The sequence below is a fragment of the Protobothrops mucrosquamatus genome, unplaced genomic scaffold, assembly GCF_001527695.2.
Source record: "Protobothrops mucrosquamatus isolate PMUCROS unplaced genomic scaffold, P.Mucros_1.0 scaffold1468, whole genome shotgun sequence".
Taxonomy (NCBI): Eukaryota; Metazoa; Chordata; class Lepidosauria; order Squamata; family Viperidae; genus Protobothrops; species Protobothrops mucrosquamatus.
In genome coordinates this window covers 385,206-407,203 of record NW_015387646.1, presented here as the reverse complement: position 1 = coordinate 407,203, position 21,998 = coordinate 385,206, and the positions used below count along the sequence as shown (strand labels likewise).

At 37.1% G+C, this 21,998-nt stretch overlaps 1 protein-coding gene across 2 annotated transcripts in view; it reads left to right on the top strand.

Moving 5' to 3' along the window:
- MON2 (MON2 homolog, regulator of endosome-to-Golgi trafficking) overlaps nt 1-21,998 on the top strand; it is a 159,996-nt gene that overhangs the window by 24,655 nt on the left and 113,343 nt on the right. For both annotated transcript variants that reach the window (XM_015822118.1, XM_015822117.1), the window contains exons 2-15: nt 3,847-3,910; nt 5,870-5,997; nt 6,515-6,646; nt 7,909-8,038; nt 8,685-8,782; nt 10,239-10,364; nt 10,797-10,991; nt 11,377-11,501; nt 11,790-11,929; nt 12,698-12,851; nt 15,604-15,839; nt 16,911-16,992; nt 19,188-19,369; nt 19,867-19,979. In XM_015822118.1, coding sequence (XP_015677604.1) covers nt 3,847-3,910; nt 5,870-5,997; nt 6,515-6,646; nt 7,909-8,038; nt 8,685-8,782; nt 10,239-10,364; nt 10,797-10,991; nt 11,377-11,501; nt 11,790-11,929; nt 12,698-12,851; nt 15,604-15,839; nt 16,911-16,992; nt 19,188-19,369; nt 19,867-19,979 — 1,905 coding nt within the window. The remainder of the gene's footprint in view (nt 1-3,846; nt 3,911-5,869; nt 5,998-6,514; nt 6,647-7,908; nt 8,039-8,684; nt 8,783-10,238; nt 10,365-10,796; nt 10,992-11,376; nt 11,502-11,789; nt 11,930-12,697; nt 12,852-15,603; nt 15,840-16,910; nt 16,993-19,187; nt 19,370-19,866; nt 19,980-21,998) is intronic.

Sequence of the window (21,998 nt, the reverse complement as noted above, 5' to 3'; positions counted from 1 at the left end):
TTTTAATCGGAAACACAGCTGGTAATATTTGGTTTTAATTCGGCTTTTATCGGGGTTTATTTTTTTTTTGTATTTTTGTATTTTTGTATTTTGTATTTTTTGTATTTTGTGTATATTATTTGTTTTTAATATGCTGTGAACCGCCCTGAGTCCTATGGGAGAAGGGCGGTATACAAATTAAAATAATAATAATAATAAATAATAATAATAATATTCGTGGCAGCACCAGTCCTCAAACATCCCAACCCCGAGGAACAGTTCATCATCCAAGCTGATGCAAGCAATGTTGCAGTGCGTGCAGTTCTCCCTCAGAAAAATAACAAGGGAGAACTGCAACCGTGTACATATACCTCTAGAAACCTCACCAACACAGAGCAGCATTGGGCTGTATGGGAGAAGGAGGCATTTGCTGGAAGGAGGAGCAAAGACAAGTTGCAGAGCCCGCCAATTACTTTCATTGGGTAGCATGATTTATAGCATAATACAGGGGAGGGGAATGTTACATTTAGTTACATTGAATCTCTAGTTGACACATGCTACCGATACTCATCCACCAGTCACTTAGCCAATGTTCCCGGTAGCACAGATGGCTGGCAGGTCCCCGGCTCCAGGATTTTATCTGGTTCGTGAAGGGCATCAGCCATCTCTCTTTGCAGCCCATTTTGATGGGTGGCCAGAGTGCTTAGCCCAGGGGTCCCCAACCCCTGGTCTGTGGACCAGGCCACGGTATGCCAGCAACCAGGCTGCACAAACAAGCAAAGCCCCATCTGCGAAATGCAGGCAGCACACAAAACCACACTCTCTGGACCACGGAAAAACCTCTCTCCACGGAAACGGTCCCTGGTGTCCAAAAGATTGGGGACCTCTGGCTTAGCCCATTTCTTAGCCTTGGCACCACATGGAGTGCTACAGAGCATTGTATCCATTTCATGCAGCCTGTGTCAATGCCATTGCCATCAACCTGAAGGAAGATGCCTCAGAGTGACTGGTATCACTAAATGATGGGGACACCCCACAGTTAATCAACCTCTAAGCTTTTATGCGAGCCTTGCAAGAGCATTTCAAAGACCCTCTTGCAGCCTGGCATGCAGAGACCCTCATCTGGGCCATTAAGCTAGTGAAGTGGCCAGTAACAAGAGTACATTCAAGACTTTTGCCAACTGGCCAGCCATCTGGGAGACTGCCTTAAATGCCTGTTGATCAACCATTTCCAAGAAGAGTTGAGAAAGGAGATTTACCACACCTGCCTATCCTGGGGAATGCCGTGAACCCTACAAGAGTATTATCGTCTCACCAGTGAAGTGAAAATCAATCTGAGGGAGTTCCATGCGCATGCAGAATGAGAGAACCAAGGTCACTGTCTACCCGAGAAGTGAGGGGCCCCAAGAAGAGGAAGAGGAGGTACGGCCCCTGCTAAGATGGGCAAAACACGTCAAAGCCTTACCAGGTGGAAGAAAGGGCACAGAGCAGCCAAATATCCCACATCACACCTGATCACTGCTGCACAACCCTGGGGCCAACCAAAGAAGGGGAAGAGCTTATCAAAATCAGAAAAAGGTGGTAATGATCGCTAGGGTAGAAATAATGGTGGCTTCCTCAGGGTGAAAAGGGCACCTGATATTCCTGCTAGACCCAGGGTGCACCAGGTGTCTAGTTAGCCCTGATGTGGTGGGAAAACTGGGAATGCGACTAAGGGAACTGAAAAGACTCATGGCTTTCTCCAATGCCACCCATGGATCAGCTACATTTCTAACCAAACTGGTGGACATGAGGTAGGGGCCCATGTATAAACTACCCGATTCATTGTGACAAGGGAATGATTGAAACTCTGATCCTGGAATTTATGTGGTTCAAAAAGTGTAACCCCTGCATAGACTGGGAGCGAAACGGTGAAGATGAGGAAGAAAACCTCAAACCATGAATATGGCATGAAAGTGCTAAAGAATGCCCACGAGCTACTAATTAGAAAAGCAAAAGCTGAAGGTGTGAGAAAAGCTCAGGTGGGGGAGGGGGCAGATCAATACATTCCTATTGGGATCTGGCCAAGATGTTCAGTGAAAAGGAGTATGATGTGCTTCACCCCCACTGCCCCATGGACTGTGCCATTGAGATTGTCCTTGGGGCCAAACTGCCAAAACCTAAGCTGTACTCAATGACTAGAGAAATGGAGGAACTCCAAGTATTCATTGACAAAAACTTAGCCAGAGATTTTATTCAATTGGCAAAGTCATGCATGGCAGCCCCCATGCTCTTCAGAGAGAAAAAAGGCTTAGGATGTGCGTGGACTACCATGGATTAAACACCATTTGCATGGAAAACATTTACCCATTCCTCTTAATGAAAGATATGTTGGGACACATTGCCAAGGGCAGGATTTTTACAAAATTGGACTTAAGGGAGGCATATTATCAAGTGAGAATCAAGAAAGGCGATGAGTGGAAAACGGCATTTAATTGCTCATTGAGGCCAAGGGAGAAAAAGAAAAAGTTAATCATGCTTTTACTTGCGAAAATATCAGAGTTGGCTTCACTTTTCTTCTGTAACCATTTAAGCTCAGTAAAGTGTATTCTTGGTTAAACAATGGCCCAGGAATCTTTCTTTGCTAGCTAAATGAATGAGACAGTTGACACATTGCTGTACTAAAAAAAAAAAACTTCTTGGGTGATAGCCAAAAATGTATCATAGGAAGAACCTTGTTTTATATTTATTCCAAACTCTTAGGATGACATGCCTAACAAAATGATTCTTAAAATCTGCACTCACTTTAGCTTTGTCATATCATAAATAGGTGTGCCTCCTAAATCTCAGTTTATGGTCCTCCATGTCTAATAGCCACTTGTTCTTTAAGATCAGAGGTTCTCAACCTGTGGGTCGCGACTCCTTTGGGGGTCGAACGACCCTTTCACAGGGGTTGCCTAAGACCATCGGAAAACACATATTTCTGATGGTCTTAGGAACTGAGACACCGCTCCTCTATCCGTCTCTGCACGGCTTCGAGCTGGGGGCCGTTGCAGCGCTGGATTCGTTTCCGTCAAGCATCTCGTAAGGGAGGCTGCGCTGCTTCGCGGCCCTTTCCGCGGAGGAGGCTGAACTAAGCTCTGCCGGCGCTGTCACCCTCTTGGCTCTCTCTCTCTCTCCCTCTCCTCGCCTGGGCGCTTCTCCAACCAGACTGGGCGGAGTGGCCTTCCTGCCCCCCCTCCCCGGCCAGCTGGAGCCGGGCAGGCCAGCGACCTTCGGAAGTGAGGCGAGGACAGGTGAGGCGTGCTGAGCTCCGGGCGCGGCGGGTGAGTGGGCGGTGTTGGTGCGCGCTTGGAGACTTCTTAGGGTTGGGGGTCACCACAACATGAGGAACTGTATTAAAGGGTCGCGGTATTAGGAAGGTTGAGAACCACTGTTTAAGATCATCCAGTTGTTTATCCAGGGCAATTGAGACTCTTAACCTAAGTTGTGCATGCATGTATACTCTTCCACTGCTTGCCTTTATGAACTAAACTGCATGTTAAACTTATGTGACTTAATTTTAAAAAGTTTGGTTGATATGGAATTTGCTTAAACAGATACTATAAACAATGGTTTTTTGGTTGGAACATTTTTTTTTCAAACAAGTCATGTACTTTCCAAAAGATAAAAATCAGATCAGATATATTTTCATGATTAGTGAGAAACTGCATATAATATGTATAATACACCTTAGTTAAGTACAAATTAACTAGGCTAGGAGTATGCATACACTTTATGGATTCAATTTCTGAAACAGTAAAAATAACATTTTAAGATGTTGTTAAACAAATAATTACTTAGGTAAAGTGTAAAATAAACAATGACTTCTTAATTATTTTTTCACAGGCTGCTGAGTCAGGAATAATAAAAGTAAAAACAATAGCAGCACGACACACTGACATCCTAGCAGGTAATTATTTGCAAACAGAACAAATAAAAATATTTGTTTTATTAAAAAGTGATATGAGTCGTATCTGTTATGTTTGATCTGAAATTAAGTGTCATTATTTTTAGAATTTGGAAGTAACAGTTTGAACTTTTTATTTTTAAGTCAGTTGAAGTTAAAATAAAGTTTGCTGGAGTGACTTCTAGCTAAAGCTAATAAAACTGTATTAATTGATGCCCCATGTACTAATACAAAAGAAACGTATCTTTAATGCTACATAATTTAGTAGTATTTTTAAAATAGAATGAGTGCTTTATGTAAATAGATAAAGTAAATTTAATAGGATGAGTCATTAAGAGTTAAGGGGAATTCTATTGTATTATATTATTATTGATCATCGCACAGTCATCCAGATTTTCAGACTGGGTTTGGCATTTTTGTCTACGTGTTGAGTCCTTACCAAGGACCTGGGATAGGCAGATATGGATGTTTGATGGTGTTACAGATATCATCGCAGGATTGAAGCTGTTCCCAGTAAAGTCATCTTTTGCAATTGACTGATATATGCTCCAGTTGTTTTGGGATTGCACCCAAGGCACCTATTACCATATTGTTGTTGTTATTATTAATATTATTATTTAGGTCTATGATGGTCTATTACTATATCTTAAGCTAATAAGCATAAAATGTTGGGACAGTATTGTAGAATCTTGACATTACAGCTCATCAAAAGTGATATATAACATAATCAAGTTTCAAAAAACAGAATTTGCTTTTTTAATATGGAAAAAATATGTGCAGAGTAAATTTACCTGGAATGGCAATATTCACTTGCTGTATGAAATGTTAGTCCAAGTGTTCTGCATGTTTGCCTATCAGCATGAAAAATAATTGGCTGTAATTTGGCATTAATGTATTTTTAATTTTTAATTTTTTAATTAATTTTAATGTATTCTGGAATGCAGAGTTTAAATGAAAATTGGCACTACAGCAGTTGATTGGTTGTTATAATCTTTACTTGATAATGAAGATATGTTTTAATAAACTGAAATAGGTGCAAGCTATATATTTGAAAACGTATACATGGTATACATATCAGGTTTTTTAGAAAGTTACTTGAGAACAAATTATTTTTATACAAGATTTAATAAGATTTTTATCCATTCATTTCCAATTTGTCTAATTCTGAATTCAGTCATCATCATATTATTAATACTATAACTCCAATGTATTTCTAGAAATGCTGTATTTTCAGCAAAGATAATTCTATTTTCATCATAAATGGACCATTTTCATCATAAGTAGACTATTGCCATGGTTATCTAATAAACCAGATCTTTTATCTGAAATAAATCACTTATTGTTATAGAACTAAAACTAAGAACTTTTTTATAGATGAATTTTTTCAAAAATAAAATGCTAATACTACTAGCAATAAAATTATTCTACAATTAAATTATTGTACTATAAGTTAATGTCAGGATATTTTTTGTAGCAAAACCAATATGGAGGTTATATGTATAATATTTGTTACTTAAATTTTGAAAAACTATATAAAATCATGTATAAAAATATTGTCAGTTGTAACTTTTTTTTTCTACTTTCACAATTTTTAACATCCACTAGGGTGTTTTTTTTATGTTTGTGTTCATTACATCCATTAATAGATAAGAAAATATAGTCTCGGGGACAGCTGTATAGTACTATGATATTTCTCATTTGAAGAACAAGATGATACCTTAAAATAATTTGATATTTGGTTATATTTGCAGCTTCATCATAGATATTGAGTTATTACTGTTTTTCTACTATTATTTACTTTAATTTAGTTGTTTAATTGGAAGCTGCTTAATTATTGCATAAGTTAAATTGGGTACTAGTCTAAATAGGTTATCAAATGTCAAATTTTATCATAAAGATATCTTTAGAATTCCTGAATTGTTTTTTATTTGCTTGCTTGTGCTTTCTCTCTCAATTTCAAAGCTTTGAAAGAGAATAGCTCAGAAGTGGTTCAGCCTTTTCTAATGGGTTGTGGAACAAAAGAACCAAAGATCACTCAGCTATGTCTAGCTGCTATCCAGAGGCTCATGTCTCATGAAGTTGTTTCAGAGGTAAGGTTAAGGTAACCAAGCTGGTTTAATTAATTATACATCTTTAAGGAATTAATTATGAAAAATTCAGAGCCATGTGACTGCATTGTTTAGTGATGGCAGTTCCAGCAGTCCCAGTTGCTGTCATTGAGTAAGGACTGAATCATTAAGCAAGGACCTCATGTGACTATAATTTCATGCCAGCTTCTGCATTGAGTTTGCTTGTAAGAAGCTAGCAAGGAAGATTACAAATCACAGTAACATGACCACAGGGATGTTGAATTGTCTGTAAGTGTGAGGACCTGTCATTACTACTCATTCAGTGCCCTCCTAGGTTTGAATGGTAACTAAACAAGTGGTCTTAAGCAAGGACCATCTGTAGAAACCTCACCTAACGTTATCTTTAAGTACACGTGAAAATATTAAAAATAAAAATAGGAAGCAAAATATTTTCAGTATCTGTTGTTCTTGTGATTTAAAAACTGAACCCTCTGTGTCTAGGCATTTACAGTAATTGAATGTCTCCATTTCTTCCAAGGTTGCTGCTGGAAATGTTATTAATATGCTTTGGCAACTTATGGAAAATAGCCTTGAGGAACTTAAGCTGCTTCAAACTGTTCTTGTATTACTAACAACCAATACCGTTGTCCATGATGAAGCACTTTCTAAGGTAATGATTTTGTGCTCTTCAGAATTAATTAATGACAAAATGACATTAACTAATTTTATCTGTATCAGAATGACTCATTCCCTGAATTTCTCTAGCCATGTTTTCGTGTACAATCACAGCAAGGTGTCAACAGGAAAATTACATACCATTATACATGTTTTCACTACTGCTGCAATCTTATTTAAAATGTTCCACATTTTTCTTTTTCTATTCTCGAAAACCTTATATGAACCTATTACTAATCAACTGTCTAAATAGTTTTATTATGAGAAAAAAGCAATCCAGTAACTCTGTAAATGTTTAGCACATTCTACCTTAGCTTTCTTTCCTTAAGTAAAAGAATGTGGGTTCTGGGTTGTTGTTGTTATAACAGTAGCAAAGTTAAAAAAATCTGAAATCCCATTTCTATTACTCTACCTGAATTCTGAGTCCCTCTCAGATGTAATTCAGAAAGTAACTGCTTTATAAGACTTACCCAACTCGATGCCTTTGAGAGCTTTTGCACAGTAACTCCAGAACTGTCTGCAGGGCCTTGCACATTTAATATCTAATTTAATATCTAAGCAGTGTTTGCTAGGCATACTATCTGGGTTGCAACAATCCCAATGGCCACTATCACATAAACACACACTCATACAAATTTAAGTTTTTCTGCCCTCTAGTAAATGCCCATATTTTTGCAGCCCAAGTGTGATATACTCAGATCTGTATAGGAAAGAGGTAGGTAAGCCAGGCAGCAAATGATAATTAGAGTGCATATGGATTTTATTTTTGATATGCTCAAAGCCTTATTCAATTTATTGTTGTTTTTCCTAGGATTAGGCTCTATAATAGAAAGCCTACTCTTCATAAACTAAGTTTTTTCCCATAAATCTAGCATCCATATTTCCTTTCCTATTGTATATTGTCTAATAAAATAAATGCTAGTGTTTGGTGCCAGCTTGTGTCTTTTTTACAAAAAGCAAAACTGGATGCATGCATGTGTGCCCTCAATCTGCAAATAACTTGGCTGTGCAAAAAGCACACAGAAACAGGAAACCTTCGTAAAGGTGAGGAAGATCTGTATACACATAATACCATGTTTCCTTAACAATAGTTTCTGGAATCATTTCCAGAAAAACATTTTATTTTATTTATTAAGCAAATTTGACTCAGCACTTACAGCATTAAAATTATAAATTGCAAGAATTATGATGTTTCTCTTGAGTAATAAGAATATTTTTCTGTTGAGTAATGAGAATGTTTTAATTTTTACTGTTTAGGCAATTGTTCTTTGTTTCCGATTACACTTTACAAAAGATAATATCACCAATAATACTGCAGCAGCCACAGTCCGGCAGGTAGTTACCGTTGTTTTTGAAAGAGTGGTTGCTGAGGATGAATGCTATAAAGGTGCGTATGTCTTGTAATATAGTAGATATTTAATTTTGTCTTAGGCGTAGGCTAAACTTCTCTTTGAAAGCAACTTATTACAACTCTAGTAGAGGTAGTAATAGAGAAGACCATCTAGGACACAGGTGTCAAACTTGCTGCATCACGTGATGTGTTGCGATGTATTGAGACTTTTTTTTGCATTGCCAGAGCAGGGGTGGGCGCAGCCTCTATATGATGCAACTGGCCCGCGGGCAGGCAGTTTGACACCCCTGATCTAGGACAATCAAGTAGTCTTTAGATCAGACAGAAGTGCATCCAATCTGTTTTCTTAGTTTACAAAAATAAGATAGTTTAATTTTTTACATACATACACACTGCACACACACATGCATTTATATATGCTTGGCAATTGTCATACATATACTTCATTTTGTGATTAATTGGAGAATTCATTTATTGATTACTGATTTTTTGCTAGATATGTATAATTTTTCCTACTTAGCAGGAGAACAAAGCAACTGTAAGGATAATATGGACCACACAGCCTCTTGCAAAACATTTAAGTCATTGAATCAATGTAGGGAGAAAGAATGTAGTATTGTTTAGTTTTGATAATCCAACTATTCACTTTAGATTTTCTGAATTGGATCTATATTTAATATAGGTTTTATTGAAGAACCAGTAGGAAATCAAGGAAATAGTAACAGAAGATCTGTAAGCACCTTAAAGCCATGTGCTAAAGATGCATATATGCTTTTTCAGGTATTGACACTTCAATTTTTTTATAATTTATGTTTTCCCTTGACTGTTGCCTGTTCATGTAAATTGGTCTCTACTTAAATTATATAGTGGAGATGAATTTATTGTTATGGAATATAACTACAATAAATAAATACAATAAATAAATCCTAAAGCAAATATCATTTACCCGAAAACTAATTTATGTGAAAAAGTCTCTCTCAGGAATAAAGTAAACCGCTTTTAAAGTTTACCAATAAACTTGCAAGGACTAGTCCAAGCAGTCATCACGAAGTACTGATGGTCTGGTAAAAGGTATTTTATAATTCCAGGAAAATATTGGGAGCAGTTATATTCCTTTATTTTCTTACCAATGGAAAGATATTCATTATGCCTATCAGTTTCTGATATAAACTTTTCTTGGGAAGTCATGGAGTACTCAAGAACATCCACTGTCAAATTCTGTTTTCCTCTGTGCAATATTCATATCCCAATATAATATTTATTGAAGTAACTGTAGAGAATTGAACTTTTTTCCCCCTCTCCTCTGGTAGAAAGGTACTGGATGGGAAAATCAAATTAACCCTTTAGCCATAAAACATCTTCCCTAGATTGTAGGATTGCACATTAGTTAAGATAAACAGACTTGTTATTTGTTTAAATTTGAGGATATATTCAGAACTCATTATACTCAGGAAATGTGTTATGTTTAAAGATACTTGTCAGATTGGAAAGTTTTATAAAAGCAATTTAAAATGCTAAAAATGGATATATAAACAAAAAGCCTTAATGAACAGACAAAATGTTCTTCTCTAAGTGCAAAAAACCCGAATCAGTAGTTTATATCAGGGGTCCCCAACCCTTGGTCCGTGGACCGGCACCGGGCTGCAGCATGCCAGCAACCGGGCCGCGCAAACAAGCGAAGCCCCATCCGCAGGATGCAGGCAGTACACGAAACCATGCCCCCTCTGGTCCGTGGAAAAATCTTTCTCCATAGAACCGGTCCCTGGTGTCCAAAAAGTTGGGGGCCTCTGGTTTATATCATTAGAGAGAGAAAAATACAATGCAATAAAAGCAATTTTATTGCATTTATAATGGGATAGTTCTCAGTCATTTTGGCGCTATATACATCTTTAGATTGATATATTCTAACTACTCTTTTATTTTTCCTGGTTTGAGGGAAACTAATTTATGATTTAATTTGAATTGGCAACCAATTATTAACCCATGGCTTCTAGTTGTTATTTACAAAGTAATTATAAGATATGAAAGGCAGATTATATGCTTTATAATCAGCATGAAATATTTTATATAATTATCCACAGGCTCAGAATTATTATTGCAGATATCATACTAAGTTTATTAATAAGTAAATTTGTTTAGTCATTCTTTCTTATTTAAAAGGAGTAGAATTTTGTAGTTTTTCCAGACTGATTGCAGTAATAAAGATACAGGATAATTGTTTGTTTGTTTGTTTTAGGATCTTTGTCAACTAGTTAATGCTGATGCCCCTTACTGGCTTGTAGGTATGACAGAAATGACTCGAACATTTGGTTTGGAGCTACTTGAATCAGTCCTCAATGATTTCCCAGAAGTATTTTTACAGGTGACTTTTATTTATTAATTGTAGAAAGAAGCTGATAGGATTTCTCACATGTAAGTTTAACAAACTATATTTAGACTTAGAAAGAGGAGTAGTCTGGAAAAGATATTAAGTTAGAAAGTATCTGCTAACATTCAATTGTTGGCAATCTTAATCATGTTTAGATAACCTACTAGGATCAAATAAAATTAAGCAATCATAAAATTAATATCATTGATTTCATTTTTCCCCATTTTTACCTATAACATTTTTATCAACTCAGAGTTGGTTAGATAAGATCATGTGTTTTGGGTATACCTATGTTAATGAAGATTAAAAATATTGGAACATGTATTGGTGGCTATTTTAGAATGCTAATATAAAGATAGCATTCTTAAAGATTACTATTATTTTTTCTACTAAAATGTAGCATGTTAACATTATTTTTACTTTCAGCATCAAGAATTTAGTTTCCTCCTTAAAGAAAGAGTTTGTTCGCTGGTGATTAAGCTCTTCTCACCAAATATCAAATTCAGACAAGGCTCTGGTACTTCATCTTCACCTGCACCACTGGAAAAGCCTTATTTTCCTATTTGTATGCGCCTTTTGAGAGTTGTTTCTGTATTAATTAAACAGTTCTATACTTTGTTGGTAAGAATGCAGTTTTAATATTATTGTTCAAATGATGTATCTTAAATATCTTATGCACCAAAATGTGATACTTGTGCTACCTCTGTTCTATATACTGGAAGTCACCTTGGATTATTTTCAATACAAATCTATGCAAGCCTTTTCAGAAGTCAATTTCAGAGGGTTTTGTTGTAGACCATTGTTTGTACAAATTATAAAAAACTTTTTTGGCCTTGAAAAATTATATTCAATTATTTTCTAATTGTTTGGAAATGAGATTTCTTAATCCTGCTTCCCATTAAAACTGAGGTTGTAGCTAAATGTAACATGTAACCAACAGTAATCTATTGCACACATTAGTGTAAATTAGAATTATTTGTCTCTTAATACAGTGTTTTTTATTTAGGTAACCGAATGTGAAATCTTTCTGTCATTACTTGTAAAATTTCTGGATGCAGATAAACCTCAGTGGTTAAGAGCTGTTGCAGCAGAATCCATACACAGACTTTGTGTGCAACCACAATTGTTAAGGTAGAGGCTTTTCCTGAACTTATGTATCAAATTAAATGAATTTTTTAATAAAATACTTATATACATGGAGATGTTCTAGAATTCTTACTAGGTGTGCCAGAAAGTATTATAATGCCCTGATTTAATTTTGAATTCTTGAATTTAAAAGCTCTGATATAAAACATGAGGTCTTTTCCTAATTTTAATAAACTTAAGGACAATTATTTTAAAATATAGGGTCACAAATTGTTTATTCAGCATATGTTTGAAAATAAAAAGTAATAGTGGTTTTACTCATATTTTTACCAGGTCATTTTGTCAATCTTATGATATGAAGCAGCATTCTACCAAAGTATTCCGTGACATTGTGAATGCTTTGGGATCATTTATTCAATCACTATTTCTTATACCAAACACAGGGAGTGCCTCAGCTATAATAAACCAAACAGGTAAATGGAATGTATTGTTTAAATTGTTTATTCAAGGACCAATCCTATTTCAGTATGTATTTATTTTTATTATTATTTTATAATTCTTTTGCTATAACTTGTTTACTTATGTGATTGTTCATTTACATTTTTGCACAAAGAAAATTCATATTTGATAAGAGGGAAGTCTGTGACAGTGGTGGCGAACCTATGGCACGTATGCCACAGGTGGCACTCAGAGCTCTCTCTGTGGGCACGTGCGCTGTTGCCCCAGCCCTGCCTCCCCCCGCGGTCCCCGCCGGGCAGCGGGGACAAGACTCCGCCCTCGCACCCCATTGTGCACAGTTGATGCTGCGGGGTGTTGGGCAGTGGGCATGGCCGCCATGGCGCTGCCAGGCTGCCTGGGTGATTGGCGGGCCGTGGAGGCAGTGAATGGCCCTACGGGTGGGCCGGGCAAGGGTGGAGCGGGCAGGATGGGGGGGCGGAGCGGGGTGGTGGGACAGGACAGGGCCGGTTTGGGGGCACTCGGTCTCTATAAGGTTCGCCATCATTGGTCTATGATCTTTAGAATATGCTTTACATTTTTAACACTCTGAGAGCTTATATCTATAAATTAAACTTTTCACTGTTAAAACCTATTATCTAATTCACTTCTGGCTCATGTCAGAATTATTTACATATTGCAGGACTACAAGAAGTAAAGAGTGAATCATTGCTATTTAAATTTTCTCAGTCTTTGTTTTACTGCATAAAGCAATATATCACATTTTTTCTTATTTGTTTGTATAGGAGGTAATGTTCCTGGTGGTACAACCTCAGCACAGTCCAATCCTGGAATGTTAGGTATTGGTGGAGGTGTGACTGTATTACCTGCTTTTGAATATAGAGGTACTTGGATCCCTATCCTCAATATATCCACACAGGGTAGTGCTAAAGCTACCTAGTAAGTGAAATAATTTATTTCTCTATTTTTTATAAACTTGTTTAATTCATCTTCTCAAAATTGCAGAGTAAAATATCCTCCGTTCCCTCAGCACATACATATGGTATTTAGAGTAATAGAAAATTGGTAGTTATGTTGCTATAATCCCATTTATTTTTTTAAAAAGTATTAATAAAAAATCATTAGAATTATTTGGAAATTTTATGAAAGAATGAAAAATGCTATAATCCCTCCCTTCCCCCGAACATTACTCACCTTGAGCTGAGGTTAACCCCATCTCTGTTAGTCTTCTGGAATGTGATTCTTCATCAATCCTGGGGATCCTATGGTAAGCTTTCAGACTGGTTTAATACGGTTAAATGATGGTTGTCTTCCCACTGTCTTTTATGGTACTTTTATGTATTATTACTTTATGTTTTTATTTTTTTTAATTTATGTCTAATTTTTTATATCAGACATAAATGTTAATTGTTTTAATGGTTTTTAATTGTTCTTCTGCTTGTAAATTACACAGTCACTTGTGAGATGGGCAGTTATGCAAATTTGTTAAATAAGCAACAGTAATTATTGTAATGGACAATATGACTGACTACTTGATAAAAATCACTTTTTGCTGATTAGAATGAGAGCAACTTGCTAGCCCAAGCAAGCCAGCTAGCTTCTATCCCTAAGAGGACTAGAACATAGATCTCCCTGGTCCTAGCCCATGATCTTAAACTACTATATACATCTAGTTCTCTTTGTAATTTAAAATGTAATTTTTAATTATGGCAATTTATAATACAATCATTCATTTAGTGACCATTCAAAGTTAAAACAGCATTGAAAAAAGGACTTATGACCTTTCTTCACATGACTGTTGTAGCATCGCCATGATCACATGATAAAAAATCAGGCACTTAGCTGACATGTATTTATAACAGTTGTACTGTCCCAGAGTCAGATGATCACCATTTCTAACCTTCTCAGCTGACTTCCAACGAGCAAAGTCAATGAGGGAAGCAAAATTCATTTAATGACCATATGATTCACTTAAGAACTACAGTGATTCTCTTACTGTGGTAAAATCATAAAATGAAGCACAACTCACAACTGATTCACTTGGCAGTGGAAAGTTTGGGCTCAATTGTGGTCATAAGTCAAAGACTCTGTTTCTGGGTATATTTCAGTGTCCAATTAACCTAAAAAACTTTTGATGCAAATGAATGTTGCATGCTAAATATATCGTATTTTTAGAATAGAAGATCAAATGTTTGAATTAATAAATGGATATTCTTATTTGACTTGGTTCAAATAATTAATTAAAACATAATTGAATGAATTAAAGTTAATTTTTAAATAAACACATATAAGGTTTAGATTGATTGAAATACTGTCAATATTTAGAATAGAAAAAAATTCTGATTGTTTAATACTGAGCACCTTCTTCCACTTTTGGGCAAACTAACAAGCTCCCTGGTTTTGGATAGACTTCGAGTTGATAAATATACAGATAGTCCTTTCGTAATGATTGGCAACCATTTAAAGTTATGAAAGACTCCTATAAAGGTACTTATGATTCAGACTTGAAATTCTAACATTTGCAGCCCACCCACACACACCGCAGTTACATGATCACATTTTGGGTGCTCAACAACTATCCTGCATTTACAGCCGATTGCAGTGTCCCATGGCCACAGGAGTGCAATTTACATTTTTTGCTAGAAGCTGGCATTTACTTCTGGTTTCCAACAAAAAATAATCATTATGCACAATGAGTTCACTTAATGATTTTTCATTTGCTTAACTTAACAATTGCTACAAAACTGTAACATTGTCATGTATGACATGCTTAACAACTGGCACAACTGTAATTAATTTCAGGCTCAATTATGGTCATAAATCAAGGACAACCTATAAGAAGTAGAATAGAAATGAAGAGGAATGTAGAACTGTAACTGATTTTGAGCTAGAGACTATTTTAGGATTTGTTGCATCACAGTGATGACAGCAGATAAATATTTCCCACTGTTCTATCTTCATAAAATCACACAGATAGGGTGGTTAACATCATATTACATGTTATTATTTTGTATTTTAATTAATTACATTGTTATCCATGTTTTAATTTGTCATTTACTTTTAGATTATTTCATTTTATTATATTTGAAATTATGGGTTTTATTCTGTGTGCCCTACAAACTTACCTAATGAAAGGTAAGAACAAAAAAGCAATAAATAACACAAGCTATTTTATGGCATCAGCCTTTGCATCAGAATAATATTTGAAAGCTTCAGAGGCTAATTCTTTCGATAACAGATGTTCAGAGCATTAAATATTGATCTTATCTTATTTGGTTTAATCAGCTTAGAGCAGGGGTTCCCAGCCTCGGTCCTCAGCCTGGTGCCAGGCTGCAGCCTGTTGGAAATAAATCCGTGCAAGCGGCGGGTGAATGCGCAAAGCTGCATTTGCGCAAGCAGTATGCGCTCACTTGAAACCATCCCCTCTCCCTCTACCCCACCACCACCTGTCCAGAGCCAGAAAGGTTGGGGACCGCTAGTCTAGAGAATTTCCATTTCCCTAAATCATCCAGCTTGAAAAATAACAATTTAGCCAGTTTTATTTTCAGCTGTCTTATTGACCCAGATTAATATGTTTTAGCTCTCTTTTGAGTATGTACTTGTATGCTGGTCTTTTGCAGTGACATAAATCTATTCATAAATCTGCAGTTCCATATGATTGATTTTGGATGGGTTTTTCTTCATATCCTAGTCTGGAAATGTTGGATAAAGTTGAGCCACCAACAATTCCTGAAGGCTATGCTATGTCAGTAGCATTTCATTGTTTGCTGGATCTTGTCCGTGGCATAACTAACATGATTGAAGAAGAATTGGGACATATTGAAATAGACAGTCAAGTATCAACAGTTGATGCACAGTCCTCATCGACACCATCTTTGTACCGCCAGGATTTTTATTCAGCATCTGATCAAACTGACAAAGATACAGGTATATAATGATATTCAAAACTGGGTTGATAACAGGAAGAAGGCATTAAGGAGCTGATAGCTAAATGAGCTGTGCTTTCTATTCATACCAAACTTTGTTGATTTAAATATATTTACTTGATTTATTCAATATTTTTTAAATATACAAAACTAGCTCTTTAGATTTTGTTTATCGAGTTCTATTGAAATATTCCATTAGTTTTGCCCTATAATCTGCCATGTATTGTCTTACTAAAAAAAATCCCTCTCTATTACCAAACTTCAGATAGCCATATTTAAGATTGTTTATTTTAGATTGTTTATTATAGGTTTGAATTAAAGATATAATGGAATGTGGGACTAATCTTGGGAGACAGGAGGAGGAGACACAGTCTAGACAATGGTAATAGGCAGCTTAATCTGCAGAAGAAATAGGGACATGGCAAGCATCTCACAAGGATCTTCTCTAGTTTCTTTGACTGTAGATGTGAGGAGGGAGAGATGTACTTTCAGATTTGCAGGATTCTGTTACTGTCAACGTTAGAATACTATTTCTGGGTATACTTCTTATCTGCATTACCTCATAAGCTGACAATAGATGAAGTATATTTCCCTAAAGCATTTGACTGCAGATTGAAAATATGAAAATTGAAAAATTATTTTGGAATTGCACGTGATTATCTGTGCATCAACAAATTACTTACTCTTCACTATATGAATAAAATGCAGATAGTCCTGGATTACAATGACAATTGGAACTGGAATTGTCATTGCTAAACAACACAGTTGTAAAGCATGACATCCTGTGATTGTACCACTTTGTAATGGCAGTTCTAACAATCCCAGCTATTGTCATTAAGCAAGGATCATGTGGGCCTTTAAGCAAGAACTTTACATGACCATGACATGCGACTTCTGCCAGCTCCCCCACTGACTTTTCTTGTGGATAGCTGAAAGAATGTCGGAAATCATGATCACAAGACTGTGGGGACACTGTATATTAAGTGAAAACAAAAATGCACCAAGAAATGTATCTTCTATAATTGAATTGCTAAGCATTATTTAATAGTATTGTAAACTTGTTTTCTTTAAGATCACAGAGTTGTTTGGGAAGAAATGGTGAATGCATGCTGGTGTGGTCTTCTTGCTGCACTGTCTTTACTTCTGGATGCTAGGTATTAAATCATTTTTAAATAGTTTCATTTTTTAAAACTATGCTTTTTTACAGGCAAGCTGAGACTTTGTATAGCAAATTACACATCAACTAAGTAACTTATTTCTGAAGAGCTAGAAGAGACAAAATTATACAAAAATATTTGTGGCCAAAAAGCTATAAAGAATTGGATATTGTTGCAATTTAACTGATTAATTAAGCAATACTAAGCTTTTCTATTCTTACAGAGAAAACTTGTGTTATATCTATTTAACATTAAAATACTGTGTCCATAAATATGGTCACATGAGGTTTATCATTTTTGATACCAGGTAGATGATAATATAACAGTTTTATTTATTTCTTTTATTTTATTTAGAAAATTTATATCGCCTCCTACTTGCACATGGTGACTCAAGGCGACGTACATCAATTAAAAACACCCTATAAAAATAAAATAATGAGGAAAAATAAAATAATATAATAACCCCCCCCCAGCGACAGCACACATTAAACTAGCCATTTGCTGGGCTCTATCTCGCTCTGGGTTCCCCAGGCCTGCTGACAGAACCAGGTCTTCAGCGCCTTCCGGAAGAGTGCTAAAGTGGAGGCCACTCTAATCTCTGAGGGAATGATGTTCCAGAGAGAGGGAGCCACCACAGAGAAGGCCCTTCTTCTGGGTCCCTCCAGATGCATCTCCTTAGGGGATGGGATCCACAACATTCCTTGCCTCCCCGCTTAGTGGGTCGGGTAGATGTGACCAACAAGAGATGGTCCCTCAGATAACCTGGTCCCAAGCCATGAAGAGCTTTAAAGGTGACAGCTAGCACCTTGAATTACACCTGGAAGCAAATCAGCAACCAATGCAGCTCCCACAGGAGAGGTGTCACATGTGCACACTGAGATCTGCATAAAACCATGCAGGCTGCTGCATTTTGTACCAATTGAAGCTTCCAGATGCTCTTCAGGGGTAGCTCCATGTAGAGCACATTGCAATAGTCGAGACGGGAGGTGACTAAGGCATGAGTAACTGTGAGTAGGGATTGTTGGTCCAGGAAAGGGTGTAACTGGTGCACAATCCACAGTTGCGTAAAGGCCCTCCTGACCACAGCTGCTACCTGCTCTTTGAGCAGGAGTCGCAAGTTCAGGAGTACCCCCATATTACACACAGTGTTTGTTTGGGGCAGTGCCACCCCATCCAAGACCAAAGATGGCAATTCTCCCTGTGCCAAAGAATCCCAAACCCAGAGCCACTCGGTCTTGCCAGGGTTCAATTTCAACCCGTTACTCCCCATCCAGCCCCTAACAGCCTTCAGGCACTGCGAGGGGGAGGCCACAGCATCGCTTAACTCACCACAGGCTGAGACATACAGCTGAGTATCATCAGCATACTGATGAAATCTCAGTCCATGGTGACGGATAATCTCACCCAACAGCTTCATCTAAATGTTAACTAGGAGCAGAAAGAGTATACCGAGCCCTGAGGAACCCCGCAAAGCAGTGAGTGAGGGCTGGATCTCTCACCTCCTATCAACACCGACTGAGAGTGTTGAAGTGAACCAGGATAGCACAAGCCCCCCCCCAATCCCTGAAGCTGCTCCAGAAGGATAGCATGGTGGATGATATCTAAAGCCGTCGAAAGGTCAAGTAGAGCAAGGATGGATGCACTGCAGCCATCCCACTCCCACCAGAGATCATCAAATTGCTGGAAATACATAAATTATAGCATAAGACAGAGACCTCCAGATGCACTGACTTTCATCAAATCTCAGATTTTCCTAGCCAGAATTATTACTTCTGAGAATTCTGTAAGATTGATCTTCCTATCTGGACAGCACCAAGATTGGAGCTAATATAAAGGGTTTTGTTACTTTAGTGTAACACAATGCTTTATTGTACTTTATTTTTTGTAACACAATATGCAAAATGATTTTCCAGAAAGATTCTACAAAATGTACAGTACATCTTCAAAGCATGTACATTTGAAAGATATTAATAAGCTCATATTATTAAAGGATTCTATTTTAAATTAGTTTTGTGTCTTCAGAATTATTCTAGTAGTTATATTCCATGTCTTATGATACCTTAGTTAATTCTTACATAAACATTTTCCTTCTATATATTTTACTTCCTATGGAACAATATGGATATTTATGCTTTGTTTTTAATCAAAATTACTTTTAGTATGTATGGATTATGTTTTTTGTACTATTTCAGCACTGATGAAGCTGCCACAGAAAATATTCTAAAAGCAGAGCTAACTATGGCTGCACTGTGTGGAAAATTAAGTCTTGTAACTTCAAGAGATGCCTTTATTACTGCTATTTGCAAAGGTTCTTTGCCTCCTCACTATGCCTTGACAGTACTGAATACAACTAGTGCTGCTCTTTCCAGTAAATGTAAGGATATTATTTAGTCTTATTTTACATAATTTGAATTCAAAAATGCTCTGCATTTTGAAAGAATATACTTTTCTTAATATATATTAGACACAAGTACTTGTCAGAATATCATGTGGATCTGTGGAACTGTAAGAAGTGGATAATAATCTAATATAACGAGTTATATATGGCCAGATTCTGAAAGCCCACCAGTCTTTTCTTCACTGGTTGAATGTTATGAATAGTCCATAGAAATTACAAACTTGCATGTGCCTATGAAGACTTTCATTGCTATTTTAGTTGCGCAGCATAATTTTAGATGTGAAGGCTACATTAAAATGTCTCTATTAGTAGCAAACTGATTCTTTAAGGGTTTTCTTAAAATCTATTGCTAATAGTTTGTTATAAGTTTTAGTAACAGATTTAATAAACATATATGTATGTATATGGGTAATATTTGAATTAAAATATAATATTTATGAAAGTTCATATCTAAATATTGTTTTGCTTTTCAGCATATTCTATCCAAGGTCAAAATGTGCAAATGATCAGTCCCTCAAGTGAATCTCATCAGCAAGTTGTAGCAGTGGGGCAACCACTGGCTCTTCAACCACAGGGAACAGTAATGGTAAAATACAGTTTGTAAATATCCCTTTTCTGCTTCATTATTACCTATTTCTTTTTCTCATTTCCCCCATCACAATTAAACCCATGTATATTTTCATTAACTGGAAAGCTTTCTAATGTCTTGTTAAAGCAGAATGCTAATTGTTTATTTAATCTTTTTTTTGTACAAAGTTTAATTGTATCCAGGTGTGTGCGTGTGTGCATGCGTGTGTGTGTGTGTAGACAGACAGTATGCAGATTGACACAATATTTGAAAAATATGAACTCTAGATTGTCCAAATTTTATTGTACCGGCCTATCTCAAACTGATTTTTGTTCCATTGGCTTGACATACTTTGTCAGAATATTACACTTTTTAAAAGGATAGGACTCCTATTATAGCATGGGGAAAAGAATAGAAGAGAAAAGCACAAATTAAATCACATAAAAAGCCCATGAGATCAAGGGAAGGAGCTAATGCTAATTACCATTATATTCTAAGTGATGTATTCACTGAGGAACAGTATAGATAGATCACATTTTAATTGCTAACATAGATCACATTTTAATCACTCCTATCTAAAGACATATAGCATATTTGATCTAGATAAGTGATGGCGAAACGTTTAGAGACCAAGTGCCCAAATTGCAACCCAAAACCCACTTATTTATTGCCGGGTGCCAGGTGGGCGTGGCCCACTGGGTGGGTGTGGCTGTGGTGGTCATGGCAGATTGGATGGGTGTAGCCAAGGTGGGTGTGGTCACCTCAATGTTGCTCGTGGGAAGAGATGCCTGTGGGGGGTAGGCAGGGTTGGGGGAGATCCAGAGGGTCTCTGACAGGTGGGGCGGTAGGCAGGCGGCTCGTCCTACGGGGTGAGGTGAGACAGAGTGGGGATGCCATTGCCATGGGGCAAGGCAAGGGCCGGGGTGGTTGCTGCCTGACACCATCGGCCCCCGCACACAGAGGCCAGCGAGAGCAAGGGGGCCAACAGTGTCCGTCAGCAACCACTGCCCGCCGGCCCCTTGACCGGCGCACTCTGGGGCTCCAAAGCCTGCCACTAGCAGTTCAAAGAAGCCACCTCTGAGCTGGATGGCCGGCCGACGGCTGAGGAGGTGATGCAGTGGGTTGTGCCCGGGAAAAGGAGAGCATGCAAGACCAGGAAGGATGGGACGGGAGGGAGGGAAACCAGCCGTGCCAGGATGCATCCGGCCACGTGGGAACTCGGAGAGTTAGCAGGAGGCTGCTTGAAGAGACAGTTGCCATCTCCCGGGCATGGCGCACATGCCCACAGAGAGGGCTCTGAGTGTCGCCTCTGATCTAGATTCATTCATTATATTAAGCCATCAAGCTGTTTAATCCTAACAAGCTGGCATTATGATTTATTCAGTAACTGTGATTCATTATATCATGGTTTGATACATTACATGAAGCCAATTTTCATACCATATTCTAGTTATAAAAAGAAGTATGTTCATTGCTAAAGTAACCTGCAGTTATTTTCAGATTCATTATTTACAGCTTTTGCTTGAATGACACCTACTTATCTACAGTGAGGGAAAAAATTATTTGATCCCTGCTGATTTTTGTACATTTGCCCACTGACAAAGAAATGATCATTCTATAATTTTAAGGATAGGTTTATTTTAACAGTGAGATTCAGAATAACAACAAAAAAATCCAGAAAAACACATTTCAAAAAAGTTATAAATTAATTTGCATTTTAATGAGTGAAATAAGTATTTGGTCCCCTATCAGCAAGATGTCTGGCTCCCAGGTGTCTTTATACAGCTAATGAGCAGAGATTAGGAGCACTATCTTAAAGGGAGTGCTCCTAATCTAAGTGTCAGAATCCAATTATATTTCATCTCTAGTTATCAACTATGGAAAACCCCATTTCTGCCTTCTCTGGATTCTGTCATACGATGAAGGGAAGGGGGTGAACAAAGGGGCTTTATGGCCCTCACTTCCTTCAGTATACTTCAAAGGGACTGGATGTGGATACCACCAAAAGGACTAACAATAACAATTGGGGCCATTAAC